This window comes from Saimiri boliviensis, chromosome 14 (genome assembly GCF_048565385.1).
Source record: "Saimiri boliviensis isolate mSaiBol1 chromosome 14, mSaiBol1.pri, whole genome shotgun sequence".
Classification (NCBI taxonomy): domain Eukaryota; kingdom Metazoa; phylum Chordata; class Mammalia; order Primates; family Cebidae; genus Saimiri; species Saimiri boliviensis.
Window position 1 is genome coordinate 88,813,189 of NC_133462.1, and position 16,908 is coordinate 88,830,096.

At 37.3% G+C, this 16,908-nt stretch overlaps 1 protein-coding gene across 5 annotated transcripts in view; it reads right to left on the bottom strand.

Moving 5' to 3' along the window:
* FH (fumarate hydratase) overlaps positions 1 to 16,908 on the bottom strand; it is a 72,804-nt gene that overhangs the window by 55,493 nt on the left and 403 nt on the right. For 4 of the 5 annotated variants that reach the window (XM_003935338.4, XM_074385386.1, XM_074385387.1 and 1 more), the window contains exons 2-6: positions 13,482 to 13,616; positions 9,465 to 9,575; positions 7,777 to 7,953; positions 4,539 to 4,721; positions 1,676 to 1,841 (exon numbers count right to left, since the gene is read on the bottom strand). In XM_003935338.4, coding sequence (XP_003935387.2) covers positions 1,676 to 1,841; positions 4,539 to 4,721; positions 7,777 to 7,953; positions 9,465 to 9,575; positions 13,482 to 13,616 — 772 coding nt within the window. Of the gene's footprint in view, positions 1 to 1,675; positions 1,842 to 4,538; positions 4,722 to 7,776; positions 7,954 to 9,464; positions 9,576 to 12,078; positions 12,202 to 13,481; positions 13,617 to 16,908 lie in introns of those variants that run through there. The other variant, XM_074385388.1, reaches the window with a different exon arrangement.

Consider the following 16,908-nt stretch of genomic DNA (forward strand, 5'->3'; position numbering starts at 1 on the left):
TTTGCCCAGGCTGGTCTCAAATTCCTGGGCTCAAGCGATCCACCCAGCTTGGTCTCCCAAAGTGCTAGAAATTACAGGTGTGTAATCCCACTGTGCTTAGCCAGGACTACATTTAAAAGATGAAATAACACGTACAATAAATGGATTGAAACACAATCCTATTGTAAACACACATATATGATGCCTGACTATGCTTGAGTAAAGATAAAACGTATGTGGGAATTCATTCTAGTTTATTCCACACTCCTTTCCTAATACAATTTTTTTTTCTATCCTTTTCTCTTTTTTTTTTTTTTTTTTTGAGACAAATTCTTGCTCTGTTACCCAGGCTGGAGTGCAATGGTACGATCTTGGCTAATTGCAACTTCCTCCATCAGGGTTCAAGCAATTCTCCTTCCTCAGCCTCTTGAGTAGCTGGGATTACAGGTGCCCACCACCACACCCAGCTAACTTTTTTAAAATTTTCAGTAGAGATGAGGTTTTGCCATGTTGGGCAGTCTGGCCTCGAACTCCTAACCTCAAGTGATCTGCCCACTTTGGCCTCCCAAAGTGCTGGGATTACAGGTGGGAGCCACCACATTCTTTGTTCACTTTACTGTGCTCCATTGTCTCCACTAGCTAGGGACCCACAACATCCCCTGTAAAAATACAGTGCTAAAATGAGCTTGATATTCTCAGTTAATATTCCCCATGTTAAAAATTTTAAAAATCTACATTTGCCAAACCCTAAACGTAGCGTCCTTTTCTATGAAAATTTGATTTAAAGACAAATCAGCTGGTAGGCTATCATGTGCAGTGTATGATTACCTCTACCCTAACCCTCTGGTAATATCTGCATCTTAATAAGAGTTTTCTGAAGATGACATCTTGGCCCTAATCATAGTTATCATTATCTGAAGTATAGTACTCTGTCTACTAAAGGGAAGACAGGATTCTAAAAGGTCAATAATTCAAAGAATTATCACAGCATGACATAAGAAAAAAAAAGAAATTTAGTCTGTCTACAACATACTTACTATTCAAATAACTAACTCAACAGTCAGTTTTTTCTGCCTATTTTGAAAACTGCTATTCAAAACTTTAAAGGGAAAATAATTGAAAACTACACAGTAAACAAAGCTAACACTGTTAGATTTTAATGGCATGTTGTATAAACTCCTATATGGAAAAAAATTTTAAAGCCAAAGAATTAAAATTACAATTTCAGAAACAGATATAAAACACACATTTGATGGAAAAATATTATTTCTAACTTTAAATTCACAAGAATTCAAGACAAGAACACCCAGAAAATATAGAGACCATGGCCGGGCGCGGTGGCTCAAGCCTGTAATCCCAGCACTTTGGGAGGCCGAGGCGGGTGGATCACGAGGTCAAGAGATCGAGACCATCCTCGTCAACATAGTGAAACCCCGTCTCTACTAAAAGTGCAAAAAATTAGCTGGACATGGTGGCGCGTGCCTATAATCCCAGCTACTCAGGAGGCTGAGGCAGGAGAATTGCCTGAGCCCAGGAGGCGGAGGTTGCGGTGAGCCGAGATCGCGCCATTGCGCTCCAGCCTGGGTAACAAGAGCGAAACTCCGTCTCAAAAAAAAAAAAAAAAAAAAAAAAAAAATATATAGAGACCATGTATAATGAGAAATGAAAATGAGAAATCATTCACGTGACCACTAACCTGTAAGTGCAGCTACTTTCGCGGCAACCTTTTCTGCAAAGCCGATTCTAGTATTTAAACCTGTACCAACAGCAGTGCCCCCAGCTGCGAGCTCATAGATCCTTGGCATGGCAGTTTTTATTCTTGACATTGCATATTTCACTTGTTGAACATAACCACTAAATTCCTGAAGAGAAAATTTAAGAATAAGTAATTCCTAACAGCTTACAAATTAACAGCATTAAATAGAAATTTTTAAAAATAACTTTCAGAATACAAAATTATAAGCTAATCAAGTTTTATTTATACTATTTCAAATCTTATGATGAGTAAAGTATAGGGAAGGATGAGGATCTATAGAACCATAAGGTAGGACAATGCCACTGATAATATGCAGCCCATTTACTATAATTTAGTCTTTTAATAGAAACCAAAGAAAAACAGCACAGGAAACAAACTTTAAAAAGAATAACTTTACTAAATTTTTGGTTTACTTGCAGTCTACTAAAGAAACTGAAGTGATATCTTATTTTTGGGGATGTCTCAGACAACTCTGATAGAAAAAATAAAAAATAGTAACTCCTCTCCCCGCAAAAAATGCAAACATAGAAATCTTCTCCATACAATTTCAGTGTATAAACCTTACAGGAAATATGAAGACATTCTCCAGAGACTTGGGAAGCTAATGACTCACTGAATAGCACAGGAAGGTAACAGTTTGCATTCAAAGACCTTCCAAAAAGAAAAGGAGGTGAACAGTAGAGTCAGCTCATTGCATTTATGTGCCAGTATCAACACTGGCTCCCAAATTATGGCATGCTTTAATTAAGGCAACCACAGAATTTATCATGGTTTGAACACAGAAAAGGCTCTATTAATAGTTATGCAGAAACAAAAGGCATAAACTGGGTACACTAAATCGATCCTTTTTTCCTGCTTGAAAACACTAAAAAGCCATGATAAGTGCTAAGATTTCATGCTGTTCTAAAGAAAACACTTCAAAAGATATAACGAATTATAGGTAAAACTGATGCATCTGATTATACAGTCATGCACCACATAATGATGTTTCAGCCAACAACAGACCACATAGACAACAGTGGTACCCTAAGATTATAAAACCACATTTTTACTGTACCTTTTCTACATTTAGATATGTTTAGATACACAAATACCACGTGTTATGCTTGCCTATTGTATCCAATGCAGTAACATGCTGCACAGGTTGTAGCCTAGGAGCAAAAGGCTGTATCAGATAGCCTAGGTGTAGAGAAGACTGTACCATCTGGGATTGAGTGACTATACGCTGCGATGTTCACACAACTATGAGACTGCCTAAGGACGCAGTTTTCAGAACACATTCCCATTGTTAAGCAACACGTGACTATGTGTAGATACACACACTCACACACACATACACCCTAGGTACATTCACTTATAAAATACACTTTGACTAGGGAACAATGCACAAACTCAAAAAACAATCCCAATAAAAGCAAATATAAATGATTCTGATAAAGTCAAACAGAAAAATATAATTTTCAGTTATAATAGGAAGAATGATGATTTTACACAGGAGGCTGAGTCATGGCCCAAATGGTATTTAGTATTGTGGTTTCCAACACCAAAAAAAGGTTAAAATTGGAAACCTGAGGAATATTTGAAAGTTTCAAACACACATACTGTTCATCCTTCAAAATTATGCATGGTCCTAAGTACTGATGATGCAAAGAGAAATGAGATACAGCCTTAAGAAGCAACTTAATCCAGTGAGTTCAATTTAGTCCCATCATTTGTTTTTCAATTACTCATTTCAAGTTTTCCTCATTCCTTCCATAATGAAATTAAGCTACTCCAATTGGAATGTGAGTTTACTAAAACAAAAATCATTTCCTGTATTTCCTTACATTTCCTCCACAATGCATACTACTAGATATTCCTTAAGGCATTGATTAAAAAAAAACATGAAAATACTTTCTGGTATCTTGGAGAAGAGAGTAGTATCCCTTTCACATGTCGTCAAAAACATCTTAAAAAGATCTACTGGCCAGGTATGGTGGCTCACACCTATAATCCCAGCACTTTGGAAGGCTGAGGTGGGTGGATCACGAGGTCAAGAATTGAAGACCAGCCTGGCCAAGATGGTGAAACCCCATCTCTACTAAAAAAATTTAAAAATAAAAAGATTAGCTGGGGTGGTGGTGCATGCCTGTACCCAGCTACTCAGGAGACTGAGGCAGGAGAGTCACTGGAACCTGGGAGGTGGAGGTTGTAGTGAGCCAAGATTGCGCCACTGCACTCCAGCCTGAGCGACAGAACAAGACTCCATCTCAAAACAAAACAAAAAAGATCTACCTTGTTTAATCAATTTAAAATTAAATTTTAAATAACTTACTAATTTAGGTAAGAAAGACAATTAAAAAACCATGATGATACTGCTGGAGATGACAGTGGCGATGGTGGCGATGATGGTAGCTAACATTAATGGGTACTTACTATGTGCTACGCATGCTTCTAAGCACTCTACATGAATCAATTCATTAGAACTTCACGACTATCCTATGAATGAAAATTACTTTCCTCATTTTATAACTCAGAAAACTGAGGCACAGAAAGGCTAAATGGTTTTCCTGTGGTCCCATAATTATACATGGCAAAGCTAAGATTTGAACAGAGCAGTCTGGCTCAGTCTGGCTTATAGCCAGTACACTCTGCTTTTGTTCTGGATGCCAATAAAAATTACTGATTGGTTGTACAGAACAATCTCTGTCACTGAAGTCAACGGTTACAAATTTGGCCTTTCGAACCAGTCAGATTTCAAGGATGACACATTGGCCATTTGTACCAAGCTCTAAATTGAATAAAATTAATCAAACTCCTATACCTGCCCAAGAGTAAGTGGAACAGCATCCTGAGTATGAGTGCGTCCAATTTTGATGATCTGCGCAAACTCTTTGGATTTGGCCTCAAGAGCATCGTGTAGCTTCTGTAGTCCTGGTAACAGTACTTCATGAACTTCTATTGCAGCAGCAATGTGCATTGCTGTGGGAAAAGTATCATTTGAGCTCTGTTGGAAATTTTTCAAAAGAAATATAAAATGTCAAATCAGAGGCAACAAAAATAAACTTCTCAATTAAATAACTCTCTACTCAAAACTCAGCTCATTTACATTTATGTGTGGTATGTCATAGGTAAGTTATAGAATCAAATAAGCAGCATCTTCATTTTTAATACATACTCAGAATTGTATTATATACATTAAGTATACTGAATGTATTGCATAATATATATAATACTTATTATAAATCTGCCTGCTAATATATGACAACAAAATATAGAGAAGTATAGTCAACAACTATACTTGTAGTTGAATATCTTATATCAAATTATATCAATTATTTAATTATATATTCAATATCTTACAATTGAATATCTTACAATTATACAGTACATACAGCTCTTTATGTATTAAGTTTAGAAATATTCTGTGAAGCAGGTCACCACTTTAAAAATAGGAAAGCCAAGCCCTCAAAAAGATTGTATAAATGCCAAAATACTTAGCAACTGGCAAATCTGAGACCTAACTAGGTAGTATATACTCAGTGCTCTTCCCTCAACTGTTGACCCTGTACTTTTAAAACACAATTATCAAGCTGGGTGCAGTGGCTCATGCCTATAATCTCAGCACTTTGGGAGGCTGAGGCAGGGGGATCAATTGAAGCCAGGAGTTTAAGACCAGCCTGGGCAACAGACCAATACCCTATCTCTAAAAATATTTAAAAAGTTAGCCAGGCATGGTGGTGTGTGCCTGTGGCCCCAGTTGCTTGGAAAGCCAAGGCATGAGGATCGCTTGAACTCAGCATTTTGAGGCTATAGTGAACTATGCTTACTCTACTGCACTCCAGCCTAGGTGACAGAGTGAAACACCATCTCTACACACACACACACACACACACACACACACACACACAGAGTATACTTTTAACAAGATACATTATTTATATATTTTAACTGTTTATTATGCAAAATATAAAGTACTTACAAAATTAGGATGAATGGTATAATAAACATTTATGTACCTGTCACCTAAATTCAAATAGCTTAAATAATTATCAACATGTAGTCAATTATGTTTCATCTGTAACTCTACCTTTCTGAAGCAGATTTCAGACTTCAGTATATATAAAAGATAAATTTATATTTAAAGGAAAGTATTAGACTGGAAAAATCCTTTATACAATGAACTTACATGAAAAAACTTCTTTCTCACTACTTAAAAATATATTATAACTAGCATCCAGATCTCAGTTTCTAAATATCATTTTCCTATAAAAATTTATCAACAGTTCCTTGAAAAATGGATGTTTCTAGGGATGGCACAGAAACAACACAAGATGGTGAGCTTAGAGCATCTTAAGGTACCAAAAAGTTAGAACACGCTTAAGAAAAATAAAAGGATGGTGGCATGCCTAAAGGACACAAGAGCCAGTGGAATTGGGTTCCCAAAGCTGAAAGAATTTAAGCAACAATATAAACAAAAGTTTGCAATTATAACCTGAAGAATAAAATAAATAACCATAAATCCATATTGATATACACAAATAACTGAATAAATAAATATATTGGGCAGGGAGAACAAATCTTCCTTGCAGAAAAATTCAATTAACAAATATAGAATGAATAAAGGAACTGAAAAATCACTATTAAAACACCATTGAAGTAATCGCTGTAGACAAAGATCCCCTGGTGAATGCTAAAAATAGTGGGAAAAAGTTTAAGGAAAATGAAGATAATTGCATAGCCTCAAGGTAGCACTATTAACTACTACAGTGATTTTAAAGTCCGAAAACTTTTTGATACTCCTCCCTCCAGAAACTGAAGCTCAAATATAGTGCCTAGAACGCAAGCAGGGTTTAGTGACCTATTTCTAAATAGGGTATAGAAGAAGAAAAATAATAATTCTACCCCAGAGACATCTGGCAAGCTCCCACGTAACCAAATGATTAAGGTTAACATCACTAGTAACAAGTCATGTTGCTACCATGAACCCCTGATACGATGCAATGAGAAGAGCTTTTTATTTCTGTGACAGTTTTCTCAAAAATTCAAAAGTCTTAGTCAACTGAGAAAACATCAGACACACCAAAAGTGAGGGACATTCTACAAAATACCTGACCACTACTTTCAAAAGTGTTAAGGTCACTACTATGTGAAATCCTAACCCCTAAGGTAATAGTATTAGAAGATGGGGACTTTGCAAGGTGATTAGGTCATGAATAGAATTAGTGCCTTATAAAAAAGGGACCCCAGAGAGCTCCCTTGTCCCTTCCACCATATGTGGACACAGAAAAGAAGGCTATCTACAAACCAGAAAGTGGGCCCCCATCAGCCAATGAATTGGCCAGTGGTCTGATCTTGGACTTCCAGCTGTCAGAACTGTGACAAATTAACTTCCATTGCTTATAAGCCAGTCAGTCTATTGTATTTTGTTATTGCAGCCCCAAAGGAATGACACAATTGCAAAAGACCAAGAAATTGTCACAGATTGGAAGAAACTAAGGGGGCATGTAACTAAATGTAATGGATAGCCTTGAGTGGATCCTGAAAAAGGACTTGAGTGGAAAAACTGGGGAAATCCTCGGTTTTTAAAAAAGTTTCCACTAAGTGGAAAAACTAAGTTTTTTTAAAAAAGTCTGAGGTTTTTTTTTTTAAAGTCTGTTGTTTAGTTAAGAGCACTGTATCAGTGAATTTCTTAGTTTTGATAAATGTCCCATGGTTATGTAAGATGTTAACATTAAGGGAAGCTGAGTGAGGGGAATATAGAAACTATTTGAACTACCTTTGTAATTCCCTTATAAATCTAAAATTATTTCAAAATAGTTTTCAAAAATAAGCCAAACAATAAAATAAAATATACAATAAATTCAGGTGTCTTAAAAGTAATTTTTATAAGGACTGAGACATAAAGCCAAGATTCCTAAAAAACTAAGGAATATAAGAAGCCTTATCCTTTAAATAATGAACCCTCCTTGTCATAAAATGAATGCTTGTTTTACGAGAAAAATCTCAGGTATGCTTTTCAATTTATAACAACAAAAAAGAAAAGTTTTTTACATACTGACCTGGCTTTTATTAACATGATCATTGGGATGCACAGGTTTCTTGCTGCCAAGTTCACCTCCTAACATTTCAATTGCTCTATTGCTAATGACTTCATTTACATTCATATTTGTCTGAGTTCCTGATCCAGTCTGCCATACCACGAGAGGAAAATGATCATTTAATTTACCTTCAGCTACCTGCAGAAAAGTTAAAAATGAGTATTTCTGAAAAGGAAATAATATTTATTTCGTGATTTTTTTATCAACCATAATTAAATGTTCCATTTATAGAACTATTTTAAATATGTTCATTGTTTTCATATGCTAAATGACCTGCTAATTATGCCACAGAGTTTGAATACAGTTGACCCACAGATTTAAGCTTCTGAAGCATCACTTGCTCCAACCACAGATACTCTAAAAAGTAAAGTATTATCTATACTGAATGGTATGACAATTCACTGGTTTCAAATGAAAAGGGAATCAAAGCCATCTTTCTTATTTTTCTCCAAGTGCCTCCTCTAATAGAGGGCCACCTGTTAAGGCTGGCAAATATGTTTAGTCTTTAGATATATTTGTTGCTGATGCTCAGCAGGAATATCCAACAGATGTTACTGCCAGAGTCAGCATGATAATGAGCTAGTGACTTGAAAATGTGAGTTCACTAATAGCTACTTCATTGCACAGATGTCCAATGAGCAGTAATCACCAAATGTAGAAATAAACACTGCCCAGCTTTGCCCCTATTTTTGTTGTATTTTTATACTTTCAGCTTTTGTGTTAGTTTTTGGATGGTGTGCTTTGTAAAGTGTGGGTGCTTAAACTTCTGAAATGATTTTAGCTTAAAAAATCAGATTGCACTTCAGAAATCTATTACCTTGAACAACTGGTCCACAGTAAAATAAAACCTTTTTCTAGTTACATAAAAATATGTGATTAGTGTAGAAAATTTTGAGAACTGAGAGTCACTATAGTTCCACTGCTTAGTAATTATGACTATTAGCATGTTGGCATCTCCAGTCTCTAATGCAATGAGGGTGTGTGTGTGTGTATGAGAAAACACACATTATCTGTTCATTTTTTCCTAAACAAAATTAGGATCATAAAATACATATATTTTTACAAACTTTCCTCCCTATTTCTCATAGGTTAGGCTTTGCTCACGCCAATCTTCAAAAAGGTAATTTTCTATAATTTACAATATAAATATAATTTATATAAGTAGCTGTTATACTTGGGTATTGTCTAATTTGTTTTCATTATTATAAATAGTGCTGTAATTAACAACATTATATATACAGTTCTGTTACCTCTGATTGCTTCTTTAAGACAATGTTATTAACACATTGGTAAAATTACATTCTCATGCATTATCAAATAATCACTAGTTTTAAAAAAATTTATATATAAAACAAGAACTCAAAGTTCAAACATTATCTTTTCAAAAAATTTTCTTAAAACTATATAAATTAACAAGGAATATCAAGAGGCTTAAAAACAAAAGGTGTAAAATCATCCAGAAATTTTGTCACAATGCCATATTTTAAGCACCATATTAATATCATCACTAAAAATAATGCTATCACCCTACCCTAAAATTCATTAATTCAAGAATTCACAGTTCCCCTTTCCTTCTGCCAGAGCATATCATTATCCAGAGTATGACATGGGTCTGAAGATATTAAGTAAACACACTTATCACCTCCTACCTCATCTGCTGCCTTCATTATTGCATTGGCAAGCTTTGGATCAAGACCATAATCCTGGTTTACTTCAGCAGCCGCTCGCTTCAAGATGCCAAAAGCTTTAATAACTGGGGTCTAAAATTAATCAGAAAAATATTTCAAATTTGCAATTTTACTTATGCATAAAAGTTTACTATTTTGGCAGACGCAAAAGCTATACATAAAACAATAACAAGTAACACTATAGCTCCAAAATGTTTAGGATATAGAGAAAGATTGTAGATAGAAATTCTTGAACCAAGAATCAACATTATCATAGATCTATTGCTTAAGGAACCAAATAAAAGCAAATTCATTGACTCTTCATATACGTGTGTGCGTATGCCTCCCATACATATACATGCACATACATATTCACATGTGTACAACGTACTACTCATCCTATACACACATACACAAAATAAAGTATATGTGTTTATTTCATATACTATATACAAAAACAAATAGTACTCAATCTTTTCACCAGCAAGAGTCATTATTTCCCCCCACTGGATCCCACGTTACATTATAAATGTTTCCTTCCTCTCTTCTGGTTAAGGAGATCAAGGAATTTTTTTGTATCTTTTTTTGGTTTGTCTTTTTTGGTAAAAGCAGTGCATTTTTATGAATAAACAAAAACAAACATCATAAAAAATTTAGTACTAATTCATGAATTGCTAACATAATGTTGCGGATTGTTTTAAACTTCCAAATACCTCCTATACCTTGCACCTGGGAAAAAGAATTCAGTGAAATTCAGTAAATAAGGATGGAGTATGCACTATATGCCAAACATTATGGTGAGATCTGGATATACAAAGATGAGCTAAGACTCTTAAAAAAAAAAATGACATATTTAACTGCCAATCAGTATGAGACTACCAGTTACTGACTGGGTTATCATTTCACCAAAGGTCAAAAAGCAATATATTCTACTAACCTAGTAAAGCCTTAATACTTGGCCAGGCGTGGTGGCTCAAGCCTGTAATCCCAGCACTCTGGGAGGCCAAGGCGGGTGGATCACAAGGTCAAGAGATCGAGACCATCCTGGTCAACATGGTGAAACCCCGTCTCTACTAAAAATACAAAAAATTAGCTGGGCATAGTGGCGCATGCCTGTAATCCCAGCTACTCAGGAGGCTGAGGCAGGAGAATTGCCTGAACCCAGGAGGCAGAGGTTGTGGTGAGCCGAGATCGCGCCATTGCACTCCAGCCTGGGCAACAAGAGCGAAACTCCGTCTCAAAAAAAAAAAAAAAAAAAAAAAAGCCTTAATATTTAATAACTTCCTGGACATTTCTCTCAGAATTATTTTTTTAAACCCAAGCTTCTCCAGACAGGTGACAGCTTCCAATACATATAAACATATTTTAAAACCCTGTTAGTACTGATCTTTTCATTGTCTATCCCAAATCACCCCACCAAGCTTGAAAAGGATAAACTGAAATGAAAACCTAGTTTTTCTAAGATAAGTGAATTGTGAGTTCTTGTCAAAATTAATAATACAGATTGTTGTATAGATCCCATACCAGATTTTAACAGGTAAAGAGCAGAAGGGAGGAAATGAAGAGAATAATGAATGTATAAGAGAGAACCTGTCACCCTCAGAGAGGAATCAAAGTAAAAAAAAAAAAGAAAGACAAGTAATAAATAAGATATATTAAATACATAAACCTGGACCAGAGTAAGTATAAGCTGAGGGGCAAATAGAAAAGGAAAACCAGAAAATTTAAAATTCAATTTTAAGTAACTAAAATTAAAACATTAGACATGTCTTACTCAAACAAAATGGGGACAGATGGTACACGGGATTAGAAACTTAAAAGCTTTAAACATGAAAACAAATGGGGATTTAAATTTCCACAGGAACAAACACTGTGGTGGTGGGCTGAACCACTAACAAGGGCAAAGGTGAGTGCCAATCCACACTGGCCATCTGAATGGAGTGAATGACCCCCAGTGTTTATGGACCATCAAAATAAAAAAAGGTCATTCACAGACCATTCATAGCAGGAGGTTCAATGAACACCAAAAAAAAAGACAAAATATGTCACTGGGGAGAAAAGACAGGTCACCTTATTCTTCATTTACTCACGTTAGACATTCATAATCTTTTTAGCTTTGTTTTCATTTGGACCTCAGCTTAAAAGGGTTGAGTTTAACCATATTACTCAGTTTAGAGTACACACAGTCTGTTTTACATGTAATAACGTTCAGGAAACGAATCCACTTGAAGTCAAATGTGACAAAATTGAGACTCCAGGTGTCTGCCCTTCACAGATGTGCAACCCCAGTGGCTGTGCTGTCTCTGGAGCAGCAGCCATGCCTCACCAGAACATGCCGGATGAAACAGGTCAATTAAAACAGCAGCCATGCTCACTCCCACCAACTTTGTCACCCAACCACAGTCAAACTATGTTCATCTCACCACACCAAGCAGGCTGTAGCTAGTAATGACAAAGACATTTTTCTTCAAAGATTCAGCTGCCTGTTGTTAAGTTCTATAAATCTGTTAAGAGTCAGTCTTTAAGGCTTAGGAGTGACTTAAAATTATTTAAAATATAAGCATATTTATAAGATAACTGTTAAACGATATCTCACCGGATGAAGCCTGGCTACTTCTAGGCTTACTAGCCTATCCTGCATTGACTATTTTTCATACTCTGGTTGGGCTCCAGTAGAATATGTTATGTATTTCTCAATTCTTTTCACACTTTAACATCTCTGAAATCAAGATATATCTTAAAATCAATAGTAAGTCACAACCTTAGTTGGTAGCATTCTTCTTCCTTAGTGGTATACATTGGTGCATCTTCTAATTGATGGCATCTTAATGAAATGTGGTAGAAAGTTTTCTCATCATTTAATCATTCATATGGCATTGAATAAATAAATATTATCTATTACAGGCGTCCCCAAACTTTTTACACAGGGGGCCAGTTCACTGTCCCTCAGACCGTTGGAGGGCCGCCACATACTGTGCTCCTCTCACTGACCACCAGTGAAAGAGGTGCCCCTTCCTGAAGTGCGGCGGGGGTCCGGATAAATGACCTCAGGGGGCCGCATGCAGCCCGCGGGCCGTAGTTTGGGGACGCCTGATCTATTATATGTTAGACACGGTAAAGAGTAATACTTGGTGTTGTATACTATACACTTTTTTTGAAACTGAAACCAAAATACAAAGTGTAATTTTTTTTAAAAAAATCTCAGTTTTAAATTAGTGGGGGGAAAAAAGAATGAGTATTGAAATAAAAATGTTTACAAACTGTAAAATCCTAGTAAAAATTTGTAAACACCCAGCAAGAATGAAAAGACAATCATTTAGTTCTATCAAATAAAAACCCAAAATAACTATTCACAATAGCAAAGACATGGAATCAACCCAAACATCCATTAATACAGGATAAAGAAAAAAATGGTACATTTCTACCATGGAATACTATGCAGTCACAAAAAAGAATGAGCTCATGTCTTTTGCAGGGATATGGATGGAGCTGGAAGCTGTTATCCTCAGCAAACTAACAGAGGAACAGAAAATCAAACACCGCATGTTCTCACTTGTAAGTGGGAGCTGAACAATGAGAACACATGGACACAGGGAGGAAAATAATGCACACTGGGGCCTGTGGTGGGAGGCGAAGCATCAGGATAAATAGCTAATGTGGGGCTTAATACCTAGGTGATGGATTGATAGGTGCAGCAAACCACAATGGCACGTGTTTACCTATGTGACAAGCCTGCATATCCTGCACATGTATCCAGGAACTTAAAATAATTTTTTTTTTAAATCCAAAATATTCAAAGTGATGGCTCAAAATAATAACACGCTAATACTTCAAAAAGTTCTTCAACACTTTAGTGAACGAGAACATCTTATTACTCATAAAGCCACTTTTCTAATAACTTTACATTTTAACTCTGAAAAATAATTATTTATAAAGTGACTGGTGAATGATAGCCTACTTTGTCCAAAATAAGCCAACATTTCCACAAATGCCACTTACTGGCATGCGTTCTGTCACACCTCCAATCTTAAAGTTCATGGTAGATCTCACGGTCTGGGCCCCATAGTACTTATCATTCGGCACTTTCAGCTCACCAAACGTATCATATTCTATCCGGAAGGAGTTCTGGCTTGCCTAAGAGGAGAATAAAACACTGTTACAACTTGAAAAGAAACCAAGTATCAAAAGTAATTGCACCTTACCAGCTGTTAAGGAGAAAGAAACTTTACTAAGTATCAAAAAGACAAAAAAGTACTATTTGGATTCTCATTCTCTTCCTCACTTTCAGGTCTTTCCTTGAGAACTCTTTGTCACACAAACTGATTAATGCAGGTGTTAAAGACAGATTATCGAGCTCAGATACTATGCTGGTGATAAATACAAAGACTTTGAAATCGTTTCCATTTCAAGAGTAAGCTTATTATTGGCCAAGATTTGGCCAATTCAGTGTACATACTTTAATGCTTATTTTACTGAGAACTTTTGAAAATGGTCTAAGAATGATGATTTGAAATTTATAAACATTATGTGTGTGTGTGTGTGTATAAACACTATATATATATATAAACACTATATATATATATAAACACTATATATATATATATATATATATATATATATATATACACACTATTTATATATATGCTACCATGCTACCAAGTCAGTATCATGCTGGTCTGCCTGTTAAATATTCTCATTCTCAATGCACTTTTTCTCCTCTATAGCATTGATCACACTAATTATTCATATGTGATTTCTTTGCTTATTTAACTGCTTTGCTTACTTAATCTCCCCTAAAGACAGGAATAAAACACTGTCTGCAAAACTCTATCCCCATAGGGACTGTCTTATTTAGAGGGCCTGATAAATGGAAGACACTCAATAAACACTATATTTCTAGTGAATTAATTTTTATGTGTTCTTTTAAATTAAAAGTACCACAGGGCATCAAAGGTTATGTGACATTCTCAACATTAGTAACCGGAAGAACTTTTAACAAAGCCAGTGAAGATTTTGGACCTGAGAACGGTTAGAGAACAAAAAATATCAGAACTATAAAAAACAAAAACTATCTTCATCTGATTTTAGCTAACGTCACAACTTGCCTAAAAGCAAGGCATTGCTGCTTTTTGACATTTGCATCAACAGGATAGATTCACAAGTTCTCCAGTCTTCTTCCCTTTACAAAGCATCTCTGATTCTGTAGTATGTATGGTGGTATACAGTAGGAATAGTGACCCAATCAAATTATCTTCAAGTTTGTCGTCCAGAAACAATACTGGCCCTTTGAAATATCCTAGATGGGGCATTTATTTAAAGAGCACTCACTACATGGTATTTTCACATTTGCAGTTTTGCCGAGTATTTCAATTTTGCATACAGCAACCGAGGCAAAAAGACAACTTGTCCAGTCTCAACGAGAAGCAGAGTAAGATTTGAAATCACATCTCTTAGCTTGCAAACCTCATGCTACACCAGACTGCAGAAGTATAACCCTTCCTCAAACGTTTCCTAACAATATACATATCTATTTAGAGCTTGCTTTTTTTTTTCTTTTGAGATGTAGTGTCTCTCTGTCGCTGAGTTTGGAGTCCAGTGGTACGATCTCGGCTCACTGTAACCTCTACCTCCTGGGTTCAAGCGATTCCCTGCCTAAGTCTCCCAAGTAGCTGGGATTACAGGTGCGCGCCGCCACGCCCAGCTATTTTTTGTATTTTTAGTAGAAGCGGGGTTTCACCATGTTGGTTGGCCAGGCTGGTCTCGAACTCCTGACCTCAAGTGATCCACTCGCCTCAGCCTCCCAAAGTGCTGGAATGACAAGGGTGAACCACTGGCGCCCGGCTGACAGAAATCACATCCCAGATTGCAAACGTCATGCTACACCAGAGTGCAGAACTATGAACTCATCCTCAACGATCCTTTCTCAAACATTTCCTAACACTACACACATGTATTTAAAGCTTTTAAAAAGCCTGCGTTACAAAAGGGGACACTCTACAGAGCAAAAGGGCTTAGGTTAGCATGTGATAACTTGATGCTGGATCTTTGTTTCTTAGCTGTCTTTCTGAATACAAAGTACTGATTCAGCGATCGTTAGGTACCGGCCCATCTGCTCAAACATGCTTCAGAACACTCTGCCGAAAGTATTCGGAATTTCAGTGTTTGTTTGTTTGTTTGTTTATTGCATTTTAGGTTTTGGGGTACATGTGAAGAACCTGCAAGATTGTTGCATAGGTACACACATGGCAGTGTGGTTGGCTGCCTTCCTCCCCGTCACCTGTATCTGGCATTTCTCCCCATGCTATCTCTCCTCAACTCCCCACCTTCCCACCCCCACACCGTCCCTCCCCTATTTCCCCCAAGGAGACCCCAGTGTGTAGTGCTCCCCTCCCTGTGTCCACGTGTTCTCATTGTTCAACACCCGCCTATGAGTGAGAACATGAGGTGTTTGATTTTCTGCTCTTGTGTCAGTTTGCTGAGAATGATGGTTTCCAGGTTCATCCATGTCCCTACAAAGGACACGAACTCATCGTTTTTGATGGCTGCATAATATTCCATGGTGTATATGTACCACATTTTCCCTATCCAGTCTATCATCGATGGGCATTTGGGTTGGTTCCAGGTCTTTGCTATTGTAAACAGTGCTGCAATGAACATTCGTGTGCATGTGTCCTTATAGTAGAATAATTTATAATCCTTTGGATATTCACCCAGTCATGGGATTGCTAACAGATCTACAAGAAAAAAACAAACAAGCCCATTCAAAAATGAGCGAAGGATATGAACAGATACTTTACAAAAGAAGACATACAGGAGGCCAACAAACATATGAAAAAATGCTCATCATCCCTGGTCATCAGAGAAATGCAATTCAAAACCACATTGAGATACCATCTCACGCCAGTTAGAATGGCGATCATTAAAAAATCGGGAAACAACCGATGCTGGAGAAGATGTGGAGAAATAGGAACCCTTTTACACTGTCGGTGGGAATGTAAATTAATTCAACCATTGTGGAAGACAGGGTGGCGATTCCTCAATTTCAGTGTTTTTAAAAGTTATGCAAAAACCATCATCAGCCTAACAAGCTGAAGAGGCAATGGAGAGAAGGAACATCCTGGAGGAACCTTCCACGCCCCCTGGAGGGCCGAACGCAGCGCGGCGCCCCGGGCGAAACGAACCGCGCTTCGGAAACCCGCAGGTGCTCGGGCGGCCGCGGCCGGCCAGGAAGGCCCGGCTGGCGGGCAGGACGCGGCGGGAGCCGCCCCTCTCCCAGCACCCTCCGCCCGCCCCGGCGCTGTCTTTGAGGGCGGCGCCCCGGGGCCGGGGGCCTCTGCGCCGGCAGGAGGGCAGTCACCCCAAAACGCCCCGGCCTAGGCCCGCCTGGGAGGGCTCCGAGGGGGCGCCGGGAGCGAGCCCGGCAGGA